The following is a 25,251-nucleotide window of genomic DNA, read 5'->3' as shown; positions in this document are numbered from 1 at the left end:
AGTTCAATATTTTTGACGCTAGTTCAGAGGTTTGCAGGATTAGCATCAAAAATGTCAATCCTGCAAAACCCATTGATGCTCTGAGCAGGCGTTAAAAGTGCCAAAAAAATGATGCAAAGAAATCTTGTAGATTTCTTTGGGCCATTTTTCAGCCCACTAATGTGGAATCCCCCTCCCCCCTTTGCATACAGGCACAGGCAGGCACAATGTAGCCTAAAGGGTTACAAAGTGGAGCACTGCATGCATTTTGCCACTTTGTAAATTTGGCACTGAAATTTTTTGCCTGTTGTCCCACATTAGCGTAAAACAAATCACGCTAATGTAGCGCAAGGGGCACTAAAAGCTCTTAAATCTGCCCCTATGGCTTTGACAGAGTCAATGCAGTGATATTATCTAATATTTTAAAGTGAAACAAGTGCTCAGGAATTAACCTATTTTTAAACTGAAAGAGTCTTTTACATAGTTTTGCATGCCATTTACTGCAGCATTCACAAACCAAGGGCCTAATTTATATATATAGGCAGGCAGCCCATTGCGCCATCAGGGAGATGGAGCAAAGTACCCCATCACCCTAACGGAGGTACCGTCCACCTAATTTAAACATGACCATCAAGATGGATGCCATTTCCAATGCATTATCGGGAACTGCCTTCACAGCTGTTCCTGTCAATGCTTCTTACAGTTTGGTGCAGGCCTCCATCAACATGACAAAAACCCTGCACTAAACTGTTTTCTTTTTTTATTTCCAAAAAGAAAATACCGAAGCTGGATTTTCTTTTTTAAAATACAAAAGAAAATGCTCCCCTCGCCAAGGAGCCCTCTCCCATAGAGAGGGAAGTATTTAGCAATTTTCACTGCCCTTAACTGGCAGGGATTACCTGGCAGTGATGGGCAGTGAAGAATGACCTCTAATTCAACCCATCTAAATTAGGTGGGTGGAATTAGAGGTCTACCTCCAATGGCCCTCATTCTGCAGGGCCATCGGAGGGTTTTAATCACAGGGGAGACAGATTAAACCACTATTGCGAATGAGTATACATATCACCAGAATATAAATCAGGCCCCATATCTCTTGATGGATCAGCTTCAGTATTTGCTTTAGGAACCTACTCATACCACTTGTTAGAAATGGGGTCTCTAGTTGGCAGAGGTATACACCCTTGTTCAGGAAGGGACCACAATCCTAGTCAAGTTAAGACACACAATCCAAATCATCCTGTGCCCATCCTCTGGTAGCTTGGCACTGAGCAGTCAGGCTTAACTTAGAAGGCAATGGATAAAGTATTTGTGCAATACATCATACAGTAACACAGTGAAAACACCACAAAAATACACAACACACGTTTAGAAAAATATAGGATATTTATCTGGTTAAAATAAGGTCAAAACCATAAAGATTCAATAAGCACAAGTTGAAATATCGCTTTTGCAGGTTTAAAAAGACGCTTAACAGTTGTCTCTTGATTACACAAAGTACCTGGTTTATGTAAAAAACAACATGCACGGAGACCACATAGGAGGAGATGTGTGGAAAAATAGGGTGTGCTTCGGATTTTCTGATGCAGCACAGACGATGCGTCATTTCTTTCCACGCTGCAAGGGGATTGCGTTGTTTTTCAGCATGCAGTCTTGGTTCCTCACTGCAATGCGGGGATATTTTTGATGCCTAGGGATGATGGGGGGAAATCCTGGGTGAGCAGGAAGAAGTCACAGGCATTGCTTCGATATGGTAGGGTGATGCACTGAATTTTCTGTCACACGGCAGGCGCCTTCATTGATTTTCCACTCGGGAAATCAGCTGCGTCATTCCGGTTGGGCTGTGCGTCAATCCGGTAGGGCTGTGCATCTAATTTTCTGCCACAAGGCAGGCGCTGTGTAGAATCTTCACTCGGTAAGTCGGGCTGCCTCGTTCCAATTTGGCTGTGCGGCGATTTCTCGGTCACAAGACTCCTCTGTGTCATTTCCGGCAGGCTGTGTGTCGATTTTCGGCGCACAAGGAGTTTCCTGAAGAGATGAAGTCTTTTTGGCCCTGAGACTCCAGAAGACAGGAGGCAAGCTCAATCCAAGCCCTTGGAGGGCACTTCTCAGCAAAGTCAGAGGGCAACAGGAGGGCAGCAGTTCTTCTCAGCAAAGCAGTCCAGATGAGTCCTTTGGGCAGCCAGGCAGCTCCTCTTGAGAGGCTGCAGGTTCAGGTTCAGATGTGTCTGAGTTGGTGGGGTGAGAGACCCAGTTGATATACCCAAAAAAGCCTTTGAAGTGGGGGAGACTTCAAAGAGTGGATTTGAAGTGCACAAGTTCCCCTTTCAGTACAGGTCTGTCTACCAGGGTACCATTAGGGGGTTTGGCAGTCCATTGTGTGAGGGCAAGCCACTAGCCTTTGAAGTGTAAGTGTCAGACCCTCCACCCTTCCAGCCCAGAAAGTCCCATTCAGTATGCACATGAGTGCAGGTGTGACTGAGTGTCCTGTGTTTGTGGTTGTCTGGGTGAAATGCACAAGGAAGCTGTCAACTAGCCCAGCCCAGACGCTGACTGGAGACAGGCTGGAAGGCACAGATGGATTTTAAGTACAGAGAAATGCTCACTTTCTAAAAGTGGCATTTCTAAAATAGTAATATAAAATCCAGCCTCACCAATAAGCAGGATTTTCTATTACCATTCTGGCCATACTAAATATGACCTGGTTACCCCTTTCAGATCAGAATCTACCACTCAAACAGTATATGTGGGTAGTCCTAAAGCTATCCTATAAAAGAGCAGGCCTCATAGTAGTGGAAAACGAATTTAGGAGTTTTCCACTACCAGGACATATAAAACACACATGCACATGTCCTGCCTTTTACCTACATAGCACTGTGCCCTATGGTTACCTAGGGCCTACCTTATGGGTGACTTATTTGTGGAAAAAGGGGAGTTTAGGGCTTGGCAAGTACTTTTAAATGCCAAGTCGAAGTGGCAGTGAAACTGCACACACAGGCCTTGCAATGGCAGGCCTGAGACATGGTTAAGGGGCTACTTATGTGGGTGGTAAAACCAGTGCTGCAGGCCCACTAGTAGCATTCAGTTTACCGGCCCTGGGCACATGTAGTGCACTTTACTAAGGACTTACAAGTAAATCAGATATGTCAATTGGCAATGAACCAATGTCACCATGTTTAAGGGAGAAAGCATATGCAATTTAGCATAGCACTGGTTAGCAATGATAAAGTAGTAAATGCTGTGAGTTGATGAAGTTACGTACTGTCAAATCAAGGAAGCTTTGAATCTCAACTTCAATCGAGTGCCAAATGTAGATTATGAAAGGTACATTTTCAGTCAAAAAAGACAAAGGATGGGTGAACCATAGATGAATTTGTTGAAAGACTGGATACACTGTTAAAACACTGCAGATTCAATCAATTTAGTGACAAAGAAGCAATGCGTCTCAGAGTTTTTGACGGATGCCTGTCAGTTTCATTCTAGAAGACGAAGGCTGAGAGAAACTCTTAGTCTGAACAAGTTCCCATGGCTGCCAGACCTGAAGACCATGCTGATCGACAAGCTGCTGACTTGGAGGCTGGAGGTGTCCACATTGAGTCAGTCATAAGCATGAAAAGTAAGCCGAAACACAAAGCTGAAAGACACAAGGTGATGTCTCTACAGAAAAAGACGTTGTATTTTCAGATGTGGATTATCGTTTCCACACAAAGATAAATGTCCCACCATCAGACAGATATGCAAATGCTGTGGTAAAGAGAACCATTTTGGGACAGTTGGCAAGGCAAAGGAAAAGTAAGTGCATCACAGCGTGAAGACTAAATAGCGCACTGAATGTTCCAGAAGCGATGTTCGACGCACACCTACAAAACAAAGCAAAACACCGGTAGAGACAAATCAACACCAAATGAAGTTGATCGTCATCTAAATCATTGTCAAAAAGTTCGTCAATATCAAGGGAAAGTTAAGAAGATGATTGCGCAATGTCAATGTTTACCTCAGATAAACGTGCACGTGTTGGACTGGCAGCTTGTGAAGAGAAATACCAGTCAAGCAACAGTTGACATGAGAAAGCACCCAAGTCATTCAAAGAATTGTCTAAAGATTACATTGAAAATAAATGGCTGTGCAATACATTTTATCACCGACAGTGGTGCATCAATATATATTATACCCAAGGAGAAATACAATGAACTGCCTCAGTGACAGCGGCTGATGCCATTGAAAACAAAAGTGTACACATGGGCTGCATCAACACCTTGGAAAAGTAAAGGTTCCTTTGTAGCAATGATGAAACTCAAGAAAACTAAAGTGCAAGAGCCCATTCACGTACTCCAAGGTACAGCGTCAAGTACCAGTCTACTCCGATTCAGCATGGCTGCCGACATGAGACTGATATTAGTAAATTACAATATGAATACTCATCACAAAATAGTAAGTCAGTTCTTTTTTTTATTTCAAGGTTTAGGAAATCTTAAGACTATGAAAGTACAATTGCATATCAATGATGATGTTCGACCAGTTGCTCAGAGACACAAAATAATTGCATTTCATTTACAAGAAGATCTTGAAAAGGAACTCAAATCATTACTTAAGCATGATATTATTGAGAGGTCTACTGCTCCAAAGCCATAGGTTTTTACCATAGTGGTAGTGCCCAAAAAGAACAGTGAAGGAGCTGTATGCATTTGCGTGGACATGCATGAAGCAAATAAGGCACTTCAAAGAGAACAACATCCAGATGTGCACATTGCTGATATGATAACACATATTGGTGTGAAATACTTCTCTCACCTTGATTTAAACAAAGGATATAATCAGTTGGAACTCAAGAAGAACTGCAGGTACATTAGAAACTTTTCTACACCTATTGGTCTGTTTCAATATAAAAGACTAAGAGCCTGATTTAGATTTCGGTGGACCAGTTGCTCCTTCACAACAGTGTTGCCAACTGCCAGTCCCCCACAAGATTTTTCCATGTTGAGTTCATTCCTTGGCATTGCCAGTTACTGTTCACAATATTTACAAGACTTTGCTACTGTGAATGCTGGAAGAGCTGACAAAAAGAATTCTCCATTTCACTGGTCACAAGAATGCAAGCAGAGTTTTAAGAACATTAAATAAGCAATTGAAAAAGCTACCGAAATGGCAGATTTTGATCCAAAGTTACATAAGGGAGTTGTTGCCGAATGCTGGCCCAGTCAGGTTGGGCGCTATTCTTGCACAACATAGTGGACAGCCAAATGCTTGAAGACATATTGTGGCCTATGCAAGCAAGTTTGTCCCAGCAACATTCTTATTCACAACCAGAAAAAGAAAGTTTAGCAGTGGTGTGGGCTTGTGAGCCTTTCCATGTATTCCTGTATGGGAAATCTTTCACACTTGTGCTGGATCATCAAGCATTGTTGACTATCTTTGGACATCCAAAAGCCAAGATGCCTCTACAAATTTAATGTTGGGGTCTATGATTGCAAGAGTACAACTACACAATTGTGCATCATCAAGGGAGAGATCAAAACCCTGTCAACTACTTCTTAAGAGTGCCTATACAATGTCCAGATACCCAATCTAAGACTGCTGAAGCCTACATAAATTTCATATTGAAATTGAACACACCAGCTGCCATTTTGTTAGAAAAAATTGTCACTGCCATGAGCCAAGATAGTAAATGTTGAAACTGAAAGACATTATTACCCATCAAGAAGGAATTATCCTGAGGGGTTCAAGAATTTTCTTTCAGGAGAGTCTGTGACAGCAAATGATTGAAGTGTCTCATAAAGTATATTGTGGAATCGTTGCCACTAAACGAGCTCTCTAAGATCGAGTCTGGTTTCCTAATCTTGATGAACGAGTTGAAAAATAATTAGAAACCTGTCATCTGTGTAACTGCCTGTACTCTAAAACTACTCCACACCACTTGAACATGTCAGAGATTCCCAGGCATGCCTGGTAAAGAATTGCTGTTGACATTTTTGATCTACTTGACAATGAATATCACCTGATGGTGACTGTGGATAAATACTTTTGCTTCCCATTAGTTGAAGATCTCTTGTATATCACTCAGGATAGAGAGTTGTTGAGAAATTAGATGGCATTTTTGTGACATGGGGCATTCATATGATTTTGAAAACTGACAATGGCCCACCTTTTAATAGCAGAGAATTCAGAGACTTCCTCAATCTGCTAAACGTAAAGCATCAGAAAGGCAAAACTCTTTGGCTAACAGCCTTCTTGAACATTTCATGAGTACATTAAAGAAAGCTATTCAGTGTGCTCCATTAGAGAAGCTCAACCTCAAAACTGTCTTGAATTCTACTCTACGAGCTTGCGGTTCAACTCCTCACTCATCAACAGGTGAAAGTCCTGCAACACTGATGTTCAGGAGAGTCATAATGACCAAGTCACCTCTATGGACAAACATCAGATCTAAAACTGATGCAGAGACAAGTAAAACCGACTTGAGCAGAAAATGAAGGCCAATGCTGACAAAAGGAGACATGCAAAGAACATTGGCCCTGATTCACAAGAATCTGATGCAGCAGTACTGATGCGCCAGATTTCTTGCACCCTCCCCACCGCCACCTAATGACACCATGCTTGTGCCATGTTTACAATACGGCGCACCATGGCGCATGTTAGGACAATAGCATCAACATTTTTGATGTTATTGTGGCACTTTGCTGCACTAGCGTCAAACATTTTGCACTGGGTGCATCCCTTTAAAGCCTGCTTTGAGCAGGCATTAAAAATTATGCCAAAAATGGCGCAATGAAATATTGTTGATTTAATTGCAGCATTTTTGTGGGCCTCCCACTGCTGGAACACCCCCTTGCATACATTATGCCTGGTGCAGGCATGATGTGGTGCAAGGGGTTGCAATGTGACGCAATGCGTGCATTGCGCCACTTTGTAAATATGGTGCAGCCATTTTTGCCTCCTTGTGCAACGTCAGCGTAAAATAAAATACACTAAACTGGCGCAAGGAGGCAGTAGGGCCTTGTGAATCTGGCCCATTGTTTTCAAGCAAAGAGACCGAGTGCTTATGCGTCAGCCACAACAACATAAATCTTATGTTTCTTTTGATGCCGAGCCATTTCAAGTTGTAACCAGCAAAGAGCACATGGTAACACCTCAACGTCCAGGAAAATCTATCACGCGAGATTCCTCACACTTCAAACTGATTGCTCAACAGTCATTGGATGTTAATATCATTGAAGAGACTGGATCAGAGAAAACCAATGGAGAATCCCAGGCTGACATTAATCTTACATCACCAAGGCAGATTATGGACACTCTGATTATTGATTACTGATTTCCAAAGTCACGATCCAGAGGAGTTATAAAAGCATCAAGAAGAATCATTGAAAGATTGCTATATGTATATGGTGTAAAAAATGTTTACATTTTTTATTTAATAGCAAGAGAGATGCGTAGTATGAATGATGGAACCTTTTTTGGATCCTGAATAACTCTGTAGCATGTTGACGTGAGTGTTAGAATGTTGGGCAGTGAATGCAAGTTTAGAATGCTGAGTTTGCGGTTGCATGCTGAAGAGTAAAGACGTGGAACACACATCTGTGTGTGGCATATTCATTAGTGGTACCCAGGCTTGGGGAAGACGCTACAGTTCTCTTGTAAGTACTCCTACATGTTTTGCTGAATTGATCTAAAAATTACTAAAAAAGAAATACTCAAGGAATAATCAAATACAATTAGTACAAATAGAAGGACTGTGCCCTCTTTGCAGTTTTACTAAGAGATCTGTGTGATTCACAAGGCATGGAAGAGTACATATAGGAGTACTCCTGTAGTACTGCTTCCTATAAATGTTTTTGAATCGGCCCCTTTGACATGAATTTGACGCATAAGTGTCAATAGATAAACAAGTGAACTCCATTGCAGCACCCCCTATTATATTAAACAGTCCCATTCCTAATAGTGCAGTGATTTCTGTGATCAATATTTAACTCGGCCCATCGCAGCACCCTGTCCCTATACACTTGTCTTGTTACATGCACTCTGCCCATTCCTTCACACCATCATTTCTCACTTGCACTGCGGAGGTGCTGTGCTACTATCCTTTCCTTAAAGATGACGTCTTCTGCCCTTTAAACTATGGCATACGTCCATAATGATAATGAGCCTTAATAACTTCGTTTTATAAACTAATTTATATCTTTTGTTATGTGGGCACATTGTCCTGTGATATACTAATTGTACTACCGTTTCCCCAATGTATTTCAGTGCACACTGGTTCTAACCATTGCCTCGTGTTTTAGAATGTGTACATTTCTGGTTAACATTCTGCCCGTGACTCGGTCCATTATGCCTGCTTAATATGCAGTCCCACCATTGGCCAGGCAATGGCCACTTCTTTTTGTCTAATGTTTTTCTTCATGGGAGCGTTATAAAAGGTGTGTTTTGGGTGGCAAGCACTCAGAGTGGGCTTCGTTATACAGAGCTAAGCTTTTGTTTTGAAGGGCGTTCATACTGATAAGCTGCCCACCGCAGACTTCTGCAGAATGTAAATGCGGGGGCTCTAACAAGATACATGGGGAGGTTCTACTTCTCACTTGGCAGATAATGAGACAGTTAAGCTGTGTACAACACGCGTAACATTTTTGCAATATGCACCCACGGTCTGACAGATCAGTGTGCGGGCCGATTTCCTAGCACTTGTGGACCGGTTTTTACTATTGATTTCCCTGATATCACCACTTTTTTAACCTTTCATTTTGATGCCCATGCCTATTTTTGTCCCAGTCCTCCCCTGTATACACCTTCTTTGCATCTGTTTGTGCTGATGCCATAATAATTCCCGTAAGTAGGTCTAACATATATATATTCTATTTTTTAAAACTTGTCAACATGTCACACATAGCACAATGATTCACCACTGCGGTGCACAGAATTAATGCTTTATTAAACATAAAAGTAAGACATTGAACATATCTCCCCCAACCACACCTTTAAATATCATAATCCAGAAGCAACTCAAACTGCAGCCGTGTTGAGCAGATGTGCTCCAAGTAGAGCCAAATAGCCTTCGTACTGTGAGGTACATTTTCTGTTGGGATGGGAATGTCACCTGCATGATGTACAGTTGTGACTCCTGCCCTTCCTGCCCGACCGCGAGTAGTTGGTATACTGGTTTTCCGATTTATGGCCCAGACATCATGCTAATATAGTGTGTGTGTGAAGCCACAGGCCTGCCCTTGACGTACGGCTGGTCCTTGACCTAGAGTGGCACACCAAGCAGATCCTCTGCAGTGACTACCGTCCCAGTCACAGGTTCATACTTTTAGGTTGGTGGTAGCAGCATACCCTGTTGTGTAGCTACTATAGCATGGCTGGGCTTTTATTATCTGTGTCACGTGAATAGGAGCCTACTGGCTCATTCACCTAAAGCTCTGCTGCTGATGGTAAACTCATATTCTTAGTGCTGAGGTTTTGTGCTATTACCGACAGGAAGTGAGCAAGAACGTTAGTAGGCTTTTGCTAAACTTTTTTGCTAAGGTTCAGACACACTAGCTATAATAATGTAAAGCATGGTTTAATTGTGTAGGTAATTACAAACTTAATAGTTCCAATGATTTTCTCTAACTGGATTACCTACGCACTGTGAGTTTGATGTTTGTAACTTTTTTCATAACATAAGTTATTAATTTAGTTTTTTACCCCTGGCACACATTCAAAAGAGCAGCCTTCGAAGCCTGTGTAGGAAACATATGCGTTCTGAGCATAGTACATATGAAATGTATGTCGTTTGTTCTTGTGCACTATAATGAGACTTTTGAGCCCAGTTACAGCTGACTTACCAAAGTGTCATTTATGGCACCTCTTCGGCGAAATATTGTGCTTTAACAGCATACATAACATGTGGCTGGGATCGGATCTGCAGCTCAAACTACTCCAGAATTACAGAGCGAAACTATGGGACACCACAGCAAAAAGATGGAATTGTTGATACACTATCTTGCTTCACATTCTGGCTCTCTCCAGCTCTCTATGAAAAGTGTCTTGTTTCTTGAATTCAAGTAATCAATTAAACAAATACGTTTCTGAGTCCTCCTCTTCACCAGGACACTATGAAATGCAAGGATGACTGACTAGATTTTTCTGTGTCTATATGTTTACTAAGGGATTATAATGGTTAATCTATGATCTCAGGCACATTTGATTTGAGTTTCAGAAGCTACTGGCAATACATAAGTCAGTGATGAAATATAGAACAGACTAAACAAAAATTCAAAAACTGTATTTCTTCTTACATGTTACAGTTTCAATAAACAACAACCATTTTAAACTGAACAGCAGATAAACGGAGATCCTGCTGTTTGGTCCGATCTCTCCTTCTTGGTCACCAGATTGGTTACCGGAGAACAGGGATACCCCTCCCCTCATCTCACCTTCTAGAAACATAGGGTTGATCTTTACCAACACGCTTTCCTTTAGAGGGCAAGTCATGAATTGGGCTGCTACTTGCTCTAGCATTCTTAAAAACCTATGTAAAAACTTTTATTCCTTTTGAGTCAAGAAAAACAAACGCGCTAGTTCTTACTACATCAAGAATTGTCTACCGCAGTTCTCTTTATCTGGGTCCCCCAACATCTTCTGCAGTGCCTTCAGTGCAAATTTAAAAATCCTAAATACCCCAAAATCTTCATTTGAAACCTCCGCCCTAGTAAGCCTTCATTGGCTACCTGTGAGGAAGAGTACACTTTAAAAAAACCTCTGTATCATACACAAATATATTTTCTGTGGTGAGCCTTCCTATATACACACTGGATTTTATGCCTATGTCACCTTTAAGAACCTGTGATCTGCTTTCACAATACCTATGACTGAGCGTGCCAGGGTTGGGGGAGGGAGAGGGTGCAGGTCTTCACCTACCAGCTTGGTGAAATCCAGAACTCCTAGTACTCAGAAGTTAGGATGATCTCCCCTCACCTGCCTTTCAGAAAACACATTAAGACTTGGCTCTTCACTTTCTGAGTCTACATCCTTCCTTCCAGAGCTCCTGCACTGTACCATGGATGCCCGTAGCACCAAGACACCCCAGTAGTATCCATTTCCATTAATTTAATCATGATATAATAATAGTCTTTTTTGTAGAAAATATATCTGTCCATATTTCATTGGCAATGTTAGTATAGGTGGTGTAGCACTGGGCCGGTTCTGTTGCTAGGAAGGTGAATTATCCATAGAAGTTGGGATGCCACTCAGCAGTTCAGGCAATATATTAGGAAAGCCTGAGGGCGAAGAAGACCCCTGCTTTCTTCAAAGTACAGACAGTCAGATGAATTTGGGGTTCCCCATAGTAACAACCCGCCAGTAGTGATTTAGGTCATTCAGCAAATGCCTTACAAGTAATGACAGTGGCAATAAGAAATAAGGAATACTACAAACATAGATGGCTGAAATGCAGTTTAAAGTCATAAAGTGCTGAAAAGGCCACCACATACACCTTCAACAGGTTCAGGAGAACATAAATTTTCATTCTTCAGCTCATTAGCCCATTGACCTCTGGTCTCTTTGTTGGTTTTTAGGCTTTTATTTTCAGCTTATTTGTTATTGGATCTCTTATTGGCTTTTGCAGCTCTCAAGCTATTTGATAGCTCAGTGCACTCCAACTGCCATTTCCCGCTCTTTCCTCTCTTTTTTCGCAAACCCAGCTCCCGCACAGCCCTGCCCACAGCCAGGACTACGTATAAATACGAATACTTATGAAGGTGCACAAAAGGTAAGCCCGTCTACACCCGATGGGTTATAGATTGCACCCAGTGCCTGGACCCCTGGTCCTCCCACAATCCACCACTACATTGCCAAGGACCTCCTGGCCCTAGACTCCGGACACCATAATAACAACTGGTTCAGGACCTCCCCACATTCAACCAAAGGGACCTTCACCTATCACCACTGCCCCTTTCCCTGCGGCACTAGACCTACGGCCTGCACCAGACCCTGCACGGACGAGCCTACGCTCATCCTGGCACTTCTCCTCTGCATCCTGCTCAACGGCCGTTCCCTCTGTAAACACTCCATAGAAATCTGGGACACCATCACCACGCTTGCCCCAGATGAGACCTTCACCACCAAAATGTGGCTCAACCCAACCCTACCATCCCCACCGCCACACCCACTAGCTACAACATGATACACAAGGACTGCGCAAACAAACACAGTGGAGGCATTTCCTCAACAAAACCATCCGATGCACCATCACCAATGACGACCCCTAATGGAGCACCTCAGTCTTCAACTTCATACAGAGGCCAAGACCGTGATAAGAGGTACCCTCGCCTACAGACCACTGGTACCCCAAACAGCCTTCTGTGACACCATCCCCAAACTCATTGCCCCTCTGGCCATAGACTCCTAGCACCATGTCCTGCTTGGCGACCTCAACTTTCACACTGACGACCACAACACCAACACTGCCTCCCTCCTAGAGAACCTCCACAAGATTGCACTCACTGAACTAGTCACCGCACCCACGCACAAAGCCGGACACACACTCGATGCCATCTTCACCTCCAGCAACAGACTCAAGTTTACCAAAACAACAGAGCTCACCTGGGCTGACCACACTATTGTCCACTTTACCTTCTCAGGTAGGGACCAACACACATCCACCATGCCCCACAGGGCCACCCACAACAGCGGCTCTAATCCCTCAGCACTTCACAACCTAAAACCTCAGCAGATCTCAACCAGGCCACCTGGAACTTCGCCAACTGGATCACCGACTGAGCCGATAAAGCCGCCTGGCTGAATCAAGCTAAAACCAACAAAACCTCGAAACTAGCCAGCTGGTACACCCCAGAACTCAGAACCACCAAGCACAGTTGCTGCCAACTCGAGAAACAATGGTGAGCCTCCAAGGAACCCTCCAACAGAGCCACCTACAAGGCAGTCCTTAGCGAATACCACCAGCACATTGAAGAAGCCGGGAGAGCAGCCATCACCAACTGCATCACCAACGCGGCCAATCACACTAAGGAACTATTCACGATTGTCAAGGAATTTGCCAACCATTCCACCACAGAGGCCTCCATCTTCCCCGCCCAGGAAATCTCTGACTCCCTCTTGGACTATTTCCACAGCGAGGTTACCACAATGTACAACAACTTCAACCCTTCCCCCCAGTCTCGACAGCTGCAAGCTACCACAAAGCATCGACCGAACGCTCACCACCTGGTGCCAATTCACTATGCAGACCACCAATCAACCAATCAATCAATCATGGTTCTTACAGAGCAAGGATAATGACCCATGAGGGTCTCAATGCACTGGGGGGAAGAGAGGGTACAGTCAAACAGCCAGGTCTTGAGGTCCTTCTTGGTTCGAGGTAGTGAGGAATATTGCCTGAGATGTAGTGGAAGAGCATTCCAGGTTTTTGCAGTGAGGTAAGAGAAGGATCTTCCTCCAGCTGAGTTCTTGTGTATCCTTGGAGTAGTGGTGAGGGCCAGATGGGTGCATCGAAGGTGTCTGGTGGGCGTGTGGAAGGTAAGGCAGTGGTTGAGGTACGTGGGTCTGATGTTGTGAAGGGCCTTGTATGCGTGCATGAGGAGCTTGAAGGTGATTCTTTTGTTGATCGGGAGCCAGTGAAGGTCCCTCAGGTGACCAGAGATGTCCCTCGGGTGACCGAGATGTGGCTGCAGTGGGGGATGTCCAAGATGAGTGTGGCTGAGGCATTCTGGATTCTCTGCAGTTTCTTTTGGAGTGTTTGTGTGGTGCCGGCATAGAGTGTATTGCCGTAGTCTAATTTGCTGGTGATGAGCGCTTGGGTGACTGTTCACCCTGGAACCAATTGCGATCCATTTGAAGATCTTTTGAAGCAGGTAGAGTGTGTGAAAACATTAGGATGAGACAGCGTTGACTTGGTGGTTCATTTAGAGTGAGGAGTCGAGGATGATGCCGAGGTTGTGTGTGTGGTCGGTGGGTGTGGGGGAGTTCCGAACATTGAGGGCCACCAGGGGTCATCCCAAGCAGACGGGGTGGAACCCAGGATGAGGGCCTCGGTCTTGTCGGAGTTGAGTTTCAAGCAGCTGTCCTTCATCCAGGCAGCGACTGCCTTCATTCCGTTGTGGAAGTTGCTTTTAGCGGTAGCGAGCATGTCGGTGAGGGAGAGGATAAGTTGGGTATCATTGGCGTAGGATACGATGTTGAGTCCTTGGTTTCTTACGAAGTTACCAAGTGGGGCAATTTAGATGTTGAAGAGAGTAGGGCTCAGAGAAGAGCCCAGAGGAACTCCTGCAGCTGATCTCTGTTGGTTGAGAGGAGAACAGTAGGATTCTGACTCTCTGGGTTCGGCCAGTGAAGAAGGAGCACCCTGACCATCATGTTGTCCATTCACTCTGGGGCAGCCACCGACCCCTGCCCCCACCGCCTCTTCAACCTTGGGGCTGACCCGATCAGCACGGAACTCACGAACACCCTCAACAAATCCATCCCCACAGCAACCTTCCTGGACGAATGGAAACACGTGGAGGTCAGACCTCTCCTGAAAAAGCCCATGGCCCACCCAGTGACCTCAAAAACTACCGACCGATCTCCCTACTCCCTTTCTCGGCAAAAGTACTTGAGAAAGCCATAAACAAACAACTGATTGAATACCTGGAACTCAATCAACTTATCGACACATCACAGTCTGGATTCCATGCCAACCACAGCACTGAGACCATGCTAATTGCTACAACAGATGACATCAGAGCTCTCCTCGACCGCAGAGATACAGTGGCCCTGATCCTCCTTTATCTGTCTGCTGCTTTTGACACTGCCTCCCACCACGCCTTCATCAACAGACCTCAAATCATCGGCATAGAGCAAAATGCCCTCAAATGGATCACCTCTTTTCTCCCAGGATGCACACAGAGCATGCAACTGCCTCTCTTCTCCTCTGCACCCAAGGATATCACCTGCGGCGTACCCCAAGGATCCTCCCTCAGCCTACCCTGGTTCAACATCTACATAACCCCCCCTCACACAGCCTCAACATAATCTCCTACGCTGATGACACTCAACGCATCCTCTCTCCCACTGACGACCCAACAAATGCAAAAACCAACTTCCTCAATGCCATGACAGACATAACCAAATGGATGAGAAACTGCTGCCTCAAGCTCAACTCCAACAAAACAGAAGTACTGATTTTCGGTAAGAACTCCTCCACATGGGACCACAGTTGGTGATCAGCTAAGTCATACCTACACCCACATCAACAGACAACGTGCGCAATCTCAGCATCATCCTTGACAGCCAACTAACAATGAGACAACAAATCAACGCAGTTTCCTTCCACACGCTATGCATGCTCCGCAAAATCTTTAGAAGGATTCCCATCAACACCAGAAAGACCATCACACCGGCCCTCATCTCCAGATGACTAGATTACTGCAACACTCTCTACACCAGGCTCTCCACTTAACTCCTCAAAAGACTCCAGATAATACAGAACACCGCAGCCAGATTCATCCTGGACCTCCTCAAACGGACGTACATCACCCCCAAGCTCAGAGACCTCCATTGTCTCCCCATCCAGAAGAGATGTCAGTTCAAGATCCTCATGCACGTTTACAAAAACCTACACAATCAAGGACCATCTTAAATTAACCACTGACTGAACTTCCACTGTCCCAGAAGATACCTGTGCTCCACTTCACTAAGTCTCGCATATACACACCCTCATCCATCACATCCACAGTGCACGCTCTACCAATACCAACTGATTGATTGATTGAAATCTTTTTATAATTTATCAAGAACCACCAGTTGGATTAGACCAATGTGCATAGGAGAGGAACATGCTCCATACTCCATTATCTTGTATTTAATAGAGAGGTACCACACAACTGGTTTCACCAACAACTGAAGGAGTCTGGAAACAACTATCACGAGAAAAGCTGTGCTAGATATTGAGCTTTGCACGGGTAAACAGGATAAGAAACATGGGAGTTTCAGTGGTAGCTGCACAAGTGCATTATGCAGATGTAGGGATATCAGAGTGTGAAACTGCAGCAGGCCATCAGCCTAATTTTACTCAGCAAGACAAAAACACTGGCACAACATAACCAGTATAAAAAGGTAGCCACTATGAACTCTTGACCTCACCTTTGAAATCGATAACTTTCCTTGATGTTAATTATTTGTGAATATTGATAATTCCATTACAGCAATTGCACATTAAAGCTCAAAGTTACAATAGGCAGGAGGCTAGAACATAGGTATGTGGCATAGGGTACCTAATTCATGCTACCTCGGATGTAGAACATTACATTAGCTAGTCATGCTATGGTTTAGAATTGAGATTCATACGATCATTGCATGCAGTGGTTAATTTGTAAAACAATGAGTGCTGGTGCCCATAGCCCTGTTCAGAAGCCCGTGGCTGGTGCGATTAAATGTCACAGCGCTGAATACCAAGGCTGCTAGTCTTAAGTACACCCGTACCTCTTTAAACCACTACTAGGCACTCCCTGTCCTTCTGTCTCACTCTTGCAGGTTCCTGCTTTCTCCCTTTGTGACAGTGTTGGAAAATGGGTTATTGGTAGGGCAGGTAGGTACCTACACCTAGCAACAAGCCACAAACCTCCAAATAAGTACAGTTAGGTCTCAGTAAATTAATCCCAGCTCTACCCTTGGTAGCTTGGCATCGAGCGTCATGGCTTAACTTAGGAGACAAAGTGTAAAGCATTCAAATATCACAAAACAGTAATTAAATAAAACACAGGAAACAGTTTAAAAATCCAAAACCAATTTATAAAAATAGCTTATATTTTTATCTTTAAAATGACACAAAAACGATTAAAATCGGTTCAGGGGAACCGGAGATATGAATTTTTAAAGTATTATTATTTTCTAGCGCTTAGAAACAAAAAGCGCCAATCGGGTCATCTGGTTGCACCAGGACCGGGGCAAAGTCAAACTTTCAGGCCGACCGCGATGGAGCCCTGCTCGGCTACAAGTCGCGGGAGGCCTCGGTTAAAAAGTTACCTTCTGACTTAGTCTCTTTTTTGATGTTTTTCTTCCCCGGGACGAACCTGCCAGTTGGATCCGACCTCCTGGAGCCCTTGTCCGGATACGCGAAAAACAATGCAGAGCTGAAATTGGCAACTTTTTAGGTAAAGTCTAAACTTTTTACCTGCACTAGTTATATTAAATCCAACAACTGGAAGTTGTGGGATTTATTATAACAATCAATTTGATACCAAATTCTTGGTTTGTAACATTTAAGGAGACTTTAAAATTTAAAATAAAGTCTGCCCATTCTAGCCTATGAAGGCCATTTACTTCAATGAGGGAAAAACGAATTTGGCTGTTTTTACCTCACCAGGGCTTATAAATCTATTTTTATAAAGTCCCTGCTTATAGTTACATGGCACCCAGCCCTAGGGGCACATAGGGCACACCTTAGGGGTGACTTATATGTAAAAATAAGGTAGTTTAAGACTTTGGAAGTACCTTTAATTCCAAAGTCGAATTTGCATATAACTTTAATTTAAAAGCAGCCAGCAAGGCAGGCTTGCTTTTAAAATGACACTGGGCACCTCAGCAATGCACCTAGGTGTGCACCACCTATGCTGTGGTCCCTAAACCTACATGCCCTACCATATACTAGGGACTTATAGGTAGGTTAACTTAGCCAATTATAATTAGCCTAATTTGCATATCCATTTTACACAGAGCACAGGCCCTGGGACTGGTTAGCAGTACCCAGGGCACCATCAGAGTCAGGAAAACACCAGCATAAAGTGGAAAAATGGGGGCAAAAAGTTATGGGGCCTCTGCAATCAGCCCTAGTTTCTCACAGACAGGTTTTCTGTCTTTCTCCTCCTCCATCTGTTTGTTGTGTGTTTTTTTCCCTCTCTTGGCAGTGTTGGCCACTCCACGTGAGCAGAGGAGCGTCGCCCCACTACAAAAATGCCCCCCAAAATGCCCTAGAACTGAAAAATAAAATGGTAATAAACTTTCTTTATTACCATTTTATTTTTCAGTACCCCATCCTGAACCGAGTATCAGGACAGGGCGGGGCAATTACTGCCAAGTAGCAGCAGGGAGCTGTGCACTTGTTCAAAGTGCGCATGTCCCTTTGGCCGGCCGTCTTGCGACAGCAAGGCTGACATGCACACTTTAAACATCTCTAACCCAGCTGGATTTGAGAAAGCACAGGCCTCCAGCGCTCTTGTGAGCACTGAGAGAGCCCTCTCCCGCCAACCTGACGCTGCTTTCATGCGGATTATCAGCATGAAAGCAGCATCAGGATTTGTTAGTGCTGTTTCCTGGTCCCCGCGGCTGTGTTGGAGCTGCCACGATGAGAGGAGAAGATGACACCGTGAAGAGAGGAAGACGCCCGCAGGTAAGTAACTTTTAAAAAAAATGATTTTCATTGTACCCCGCCCCCGCGCCATTACAAGCTAGCTGCCACCCTTTCTTGCTCTCTGTAAATGTCTGATGAAGAAAAATACGCTCTGGTTTCCAAAACTGCATGCTGGTGGCCCCCACCTGCAACCACCAGTTTAAATTAAAGCACAGATTGCATGCATACCAAAACAAAACCCAACTTGGAGAGACAGAGTAAAAACTATTATCCAATATATGACATCCCTCCTTTCTTCGCTTCCACTGAGAGAGATGGAGGTTAAGTAAGAGAGCTCTTAGCACAGTATACAATTCTGTCACCCATTTTATGGTCTCAGTTTACAGCCATCTGGATTTTCTTCCCGCACTTCATTCCTACAATTCATTGATGCGCTCGAGTTTATAGCCACCCATAATCTCCGTGTTGTCAAATGACACCTTTCGATGAAATAGTAGCACACCTCAGCTAAATCATTACTCAAAGCCCACGGCTGAATACATCCTGGCACAAATTAACCTCTATTCCTTCCTGGCCAAAGTATGTCGAAAGACGGCATTTTAGAGTCATTGTACATTTGTCTGATGCCGCACTCTTTCCAAGGTGGAGATTTTATCCCGCATTTGAAATCAAAACATCCCCAGCCCTTAACAATATGCTTTACAGAGAGTGTTTAGTAGAAGATAGTAATCTGAGGGATAATTGGATCAGTAGGTACTACTTGTCTGAATAATAATCTGCAGGAAGTACTACTTACATCACACTGAAAATGTTACGACAAACCCCACTGCTCACACCCAAGCCCCATCCGTTCCTCACTACATTTCTTCTGTATATCCCAGATGCTTGGCTTCTCACCGTTTTTGGCCTCTGAATCCTCCCTTCTGTCCCGCCGTCGGTTAGTCCACTCGCTCTCAACTCTGATGACGCAGAGGATTGCTGGTACTCTCTCAACAGGCTCGGAGCTGAATAAGCAGACAACGCAGCATACATGGCTGGGCCTGTGACAATTAAAGTTTAGCAGCAACAACGATCAGGTGTCTTAAAATCCACCAACCACGTTTTAATGGCTAAACAATAAATACTAATAGGCATTTCATTTTTTACCCATTGAAATGCCTTCTATATTTTGCCATTGGCAGAATAGTTTTGTCATATGCAGTGTCAGACACATATCAAAATCATCAAAATCAAACACGTTTTCTACAGCTTCACAGTCCACGTCACTCCTGACTTGTGGATATCGTACCTTTCTGTCCAAAATTATGGGAAAAACATAGAAGTGGTGTAGCTACAACTCTTACTTCAGAAACATAATATCTTGAAACCTTCATAATCATTTCAACAGAAGCTCAACCGGTAGAAGGGTGTCCGTTATGCACTCAGATGTAAAATCTTCCCACCCTAGGCACAACAAACTGGTATTTTTGGTATAACGAGCTTTGGATTCAATATCTGAATCTTGGAACCGACAGAAACATCCATGTATGCACCCTAAAGTTCCCGCTTCATTTATATTACTAGATTGCTTTTCTCCACAAAGGGGTTTGGGAGTGTGCAAATCATCTGTTTTCCAGGGCACCTCTTGGTGCTTTTGTGAACTATATCTCTGATTTCACATGCTTGGCCCTCTGATCCACTCAAGAGAAACTTACCACAGCCAGTTTATTTAAAATATTTACTGGCTGAGTTGTGTCAGGATAAAAGAAGTGACGTGCTAGCAATTGCCTTTATAATTTTACAAGATGTATTGCAGAGCTAGGCACCACACCTGTGTGTCACAAGGACTTCTTTTAAAGTATTACCATTAAGGCTTTGTTACTTCCAGTGACCTTCTCACAACAAATCTGCTGCCAGTTTGGTGGAGCATGCTGGGAGCTGCGAAACGGTGTCTGTGAAACCACTATCATTAACATGCGGATAAGAGATCAAATTTCCAAGTAGATTTCCCCCCTTCATATTTTATGCATTTCCTGAGGGGAGGGGTGAATTCTTACCCCAAATCCACCCAAGGAATTTGAAGGAATAGCACTGCTGTCTCAGGCTTGACATTGTGAGATTTGTGTGACTTTTAATTTTCCAATGATGCCCCTTCGAAGGAGATGACCCAATTTTATTTCAGCATTTTCACTGAAAGCAAAGGAATCCTGCACCCCACTAATTTCAAATACATCTATGGAGGATTTCGGGTTCACTTGCTGTGTTTTGGGTGGATATTTATAAACACCAGATCCAGTACTGCCTCTGGATTATGAGTTCACGGACAGACATAGTGCTATAAGATAAGCAACTCGATGGAGAAAATATCAACAAAGGTTTTTCATCGATAAAATTCTCTCATTTCCTTCCAACAATTTTTAAATATGTTGACTCAAATTGCCTTAAAAATATATATTGATAGTTAGTATAACAGAGAAAATGTATTTCACTCAATCATCAGGATTTAGAAAGCGTGGCTAATCACCTGATAGTGTACCCAGGCGCTTGCAGGTCCTGGAGGCTTATTCGAACAGCTAGGTCTTGAGGGCCATTTGGAATTCTGGAAGTGGGGGGGTGGTCTGGAGGTGCATGGGGAGGCTGTTCCAGATTTGTTCTGCAATGTGAGAAAAGGAGAGTTCTCCACTTCTGCTTCGGTAGATGCAGGGCGTATGAGAAAGTGAAAGGGAGGCAGAGAAGACTCAACGGTTTGGTGGAAGTTCAGGTAGTGGTTAATATATCGAGGTCCTTGATTGCGTAGAGCCTTGTGTGAGTGGGACAGCAGCTTGAACTGGCATCTTTTCTGTACAGAGTTGCCTGAGGTGGGGTGTGATTGTTAGGGAAGGCAGAGGATGAGTCTAGCTGTGGCTTTCTGTATGGTCTGAAGTCTCTGCAGGAGGTGTGCGGTGATTCCCACGAAAAGGGTGATGCCGTAGTCCAGTTGGCTGGTGATGAGAGCGTGTGCCACAGTGCGTCTCATGTGTAGGGGTAGCCACTCAAAGATCTTATGTAGCATGCACAAAGTGAGGAAGCAGGCAGGGGAGACGGCGTTGATCTGTGATTTCATGGTGAGCTTGTTGTCAATGATGATTCTGAGGTTTCTGGCATTGTTGGAGGGAGTAGGTGTGAGTCCTATGTCAGATGGCCACCAGGAGTGGTTCCACGTGTTGATGCTGTTGCCAAAGATCAGTACTTCCATCTTGTCTGTGTTCAGCTGCAGGCAGTTGTATTTTATCCAGTCAGTGACGCTTGTGATGCATCTGTGAAAGTTGGTTCTGGTGGTGGAGGGGTCGTTGGTGAGTGAGAGGATGAGTTGGGTGTCATCAGTGTAGGCTATAAGCTTTTAACATTATGGAAATCGAAAATATAACAGTGCTTGTGACCCGTCTATGTTTAACTTCAATGCATAAAACAATCCCTACTGTAAAATGACTGGTTATTATTTTCATGCATCTTGGCTGTGTTATTCAAGTGTAAAGGTTATTTGGTGTCTATTGGCGGGTGAAGGAAGTACAGACGGGCCTCTTTCCTCATAATGAATAGTTGGTATCTTCTATGTGTTGGTATTTTAAGACTTGTTATCTGCCAATTTTACTGATTTGTTACTGAATTATTTAACAGCATATTCACTGTAGTAATGTATCACTAATCAATTGACGTTGCTGTCTGGGAAATGTCCATAGTAAGCTTTTGTGTCAAAGAAATGTTAGATGCTTTAAACAGAGATATAAAGCTGACATTATTGAAAATCACTTTGCAACTTCATCTGTCTCATCCCCCTTTGACAAACTAAATAGATTTCGATGCAGACTAATTACATCTTTATACATCAGGACTAAGGACCTTATTTAAACTCTGGCTTGTGCGATACTCTGTCAAAAGCATAGCAGCTGTCCCATTAAAATCATTACTGCCCATACAGTGGACTGGATATCTGCCACGTTTTGACTGAGTAACTCATCCGCCACACTCTAACTCAGTCCTGGTATGCAGTGGTATAGCAACTTTCAGTTTTCTTTCCTGATATAGCATACTATTTCAAAATGCCTGTCACCAATGCTGTGATGCTTGGGTAGGTAGGAACATAGGGGGCAGTCTTTGAAAATTAGGTGTTGGGGACAGTGGCTGCATTTAACATGCTTACCTGCAGAGTGAGTTCGGGAGGTCCCAGCGCTATATGACAGCAATGAGGGTGACTTCCTTCTCATGCCTTCAGGAATGAACAGAAAAAAGTATTTATACCCACACACAGTAACAGAGTGAAAACACAACAGAAGTACTCCACACCAGTTTAGAAAAATAGCCAATATTTATCTGAGTAAAACTAGACTAAAACAACAAAACTCCAACATACACAAGTAAAGATGCAAATTTTCAAAGATTAAGGGCCTCATTATGAACTTGGCGGTGTGGGCCGCCATGTCGGCGGTGGTGGGAAATCGCGCCATCCGGCATGGCGGCCCATTCTGCCACATAATGAGGACAGGGAGGGCCGCCACCCACCGCCAGGCTGCCTCCAACAGGCAGCCTGTCGGTGGACGGCATCATTATCCGACAGGGCACATTCAGCGCAACTGCCATCCTGACTCAAACGTGTATACAGTAGACGCGCAGGTCACTACCCGATTTACGGGAAGTGATCTGCGTGACGGGTGCAGCTGCACCCGCCGCACAGAGGCATGGAGCCGCCGGCAATGTCCCAGCCAGGTATTCTGCCTTCCATCAGAATGTTTGTAATACGGCCGGTGGGGACCCAGGGGGGGCTGGTGGTCACTGGAAAGACCGCCAGCATGAACACGGCGGTGTAAACCGCCGTGTTCATAATGACCCCCAAAATGTAGTATAGCACTTAGAATCACAACAGCTCCAACTGGGGCTATCATGACGGCTTGATAGGGTCGCTTACAATAGTCCAGCACCATCCATGAGGGAGTGTGGCCGGCCATGGAGTCATGTAGGCTTCGGTTACGGTACCTTGGAAAATGATAAGGAAAAAAGGCACTGCATGGAGTCGGGGAAGTGAGACTTTGTTTGAGTCGGTGCAGTGTCAGTTCCTTACTGCCACAGGGAGGTGAGGCATTTGTTTCCTACTGCTAAGCAGGGGAGGTGAGCCGTCGGTTCCTTATGGTTGCAGAGGAAGTGATGGGTCTTAGAGGTGACGCGTTGGTTCCTTATGACAAGGCAGGGTCGATGAATCCAGTAGATCAAGACACAAGGCGTTGACTTTTCCGCTGTGGATTCGGGTACTACAAAGGTAGGTGATACAGCACCCTGGACTTACACTATGGTGGGACTACAGAGGTGCAGCGGCGCTGTCAGGCTTGCATTGTAGGCTGCGGTTGTTGCACTCAGCGGGAACTGCATCTACAGTGCAGGCAGCGGTGCGAATCAGAGAGCGGAGCCACTTCCGAAATCGTTCTGGAAGTCGATGCACTCATTTCTTCCTTGTTGTACCACAACTCACTCACAAGGGCCCAGGAACTGAATTTGGCACCACATGGCAAGTCAGGACTCTCAGCAAGAGAGCCCAGCACTGGCAGGTGAAATCTTTGATGTCCCTTAGACTTCTTAACTGGAGGCAAGCTCAGTCAAAGCCCTTGTAGAACCTTTGGACGAAGGATGTAAAAAAAAAAAAAAGCCAAGTCCAGTCCTTTTCACTCCCAGGACAGAAGCAGCAAGCAAGCACAACAATGCAACAGAGTGGCAGCATCCAGCTCTTTTTCCTGGCAGAATGTTCTCAGTCCAGAAGTGTTCTAACTATGTGGTGCCAGAGGTCCAGTACTTATACCCATTTCTGTCTAAGAAGTAGGCAAGCTTCAAAGGGAAGTCTTTGTAGTGTACAATACCCTGGTTTTCCCTGCCCTGGCCCTAGACACACCGCAGGGGGTTGGAGACTGCTTTGCGCCAGGAAAGGCACAGCCCTATTCAGCTACAAGCGTCAGCTCCTCTTTCCACTCTAGCTCAGGAAGAACCATCAGTCTGGTGTTAGGCTATCAGAATATGCAGGGCTCAACTCAGTTCCCTTTGTGTGACTGTCTAGTGTGAATGCACATTCAGCGCAACTGCCATCCTGACTCAAACGTGTATTCAGTAGACAGGCAGAGGCACAGAATGGTTAAGCAAGAAAATGCCCTTTTACTAAAAAGGGCATTTTCAAACTTACAATTCATAAAACAACTTCACCAAAAGATGTATTTTTAAATAGTGAGTTCAGAGACCCCAAACTCAAGATCTATATCTGCTCCAAATGGGAAATTACAATTAAAAGATATTTCACGGCAGTCCCCATGTTACCCTCTGGGAGAGATAGGTCTTGCAGTAATGAAAAACCAAATGAGCAGCATTTCAGTATCAGGACATGTAAAAAATGCCAGTACATGTCCTATTCTTTAAATACATTGCACCCAGCCCATGGGACTGCCATGGGCATACCTTAGGGGTGACTTACAGATAATTAAAGGGAAGGTTTGGGCCTGGCAAGTGGGTGCAGTTGCCAGGTTGAAACAGCAGTTTAAAAATGCATACAGGGACACTGCAGTGGCAGGCCTGAGATATGTTTACAGGGCTATTCATTTGGGTGGCACAATCAGTGCTGCAGGACCACTAGTAGCATTTGATATACAGGCCCTGGGAACACCTGGTACACTATACTAGGGACATACTAGTAAATCACATATACCAATCATGGATAAACCAATTACCAATACAATTTAGACAGGGAGCACTTGCACTTTAGCACTGATCAGCAGTGGTAAAGTGCCCAGGGTACTAAAAACCAGCAAAACAGGGTCAGATAAAAGAGGAAAAGGCAGGCAAAAAGTCTGGGGATGACCCAGCAGTAATGGCAATTTCCAACAGAACAGATAAGCCACAGTCTAGCATGCTGGGAATATAGAGAACTATAGATGGGTAACTTGGATGTTTTTCACCAAGTGGTTTTGAGT

At 44.3% G+C, this 25,251-nt stretch overlaps 1 protein-coding gene across 1 annotated transcript in view; it reads right to left on the bottom strand.

Annotated features, from left to right (window-relative positions):
- Positions 1–25,251, bottom strand: part of LOC138297105 (uncharacterized) — a 648,847-nt gene that overhangs the window by 43,602 nt on the left and 579,994 nt on the right. Inside the window, exons 47-48 of the mRNA XM_069236605.1 lie at positions 22,452–22,517; positions 19,190–19,332 (exon numbers count right to left, since the gene is read on the bottom strand). Of these exons, the coding sequence (XP_069092706.1) occupies positions 19,190–19,332; positions 22,452–22,517 (209 nt within the window). The remainder of the gene's footprint in view (positions 1–19,189; positions 19,333–22,451; positions 22,518–25,251) is intronic.

This window comes from Pleurodeles waltl, chromosome 5, assembly GCF_031143425.1.
Source record: "Pleurodeles waltl isolate 20211129_DDA chromosome 5, aPleWal1.hap1.20221129, whole genome shotgun sequence".
Taxonomy (NCBI): Eukaryota; Metazoa; Chordata; class Amphibia; order Caudata; family Salamandridae; genus Pleurodeles; species Pleurodeles waltl.
The sequence above is the reverse complement of the archived record's forward strand: the minus strand, read 5'-3'. Positions and strand labels throughout refer to the sequence as shown.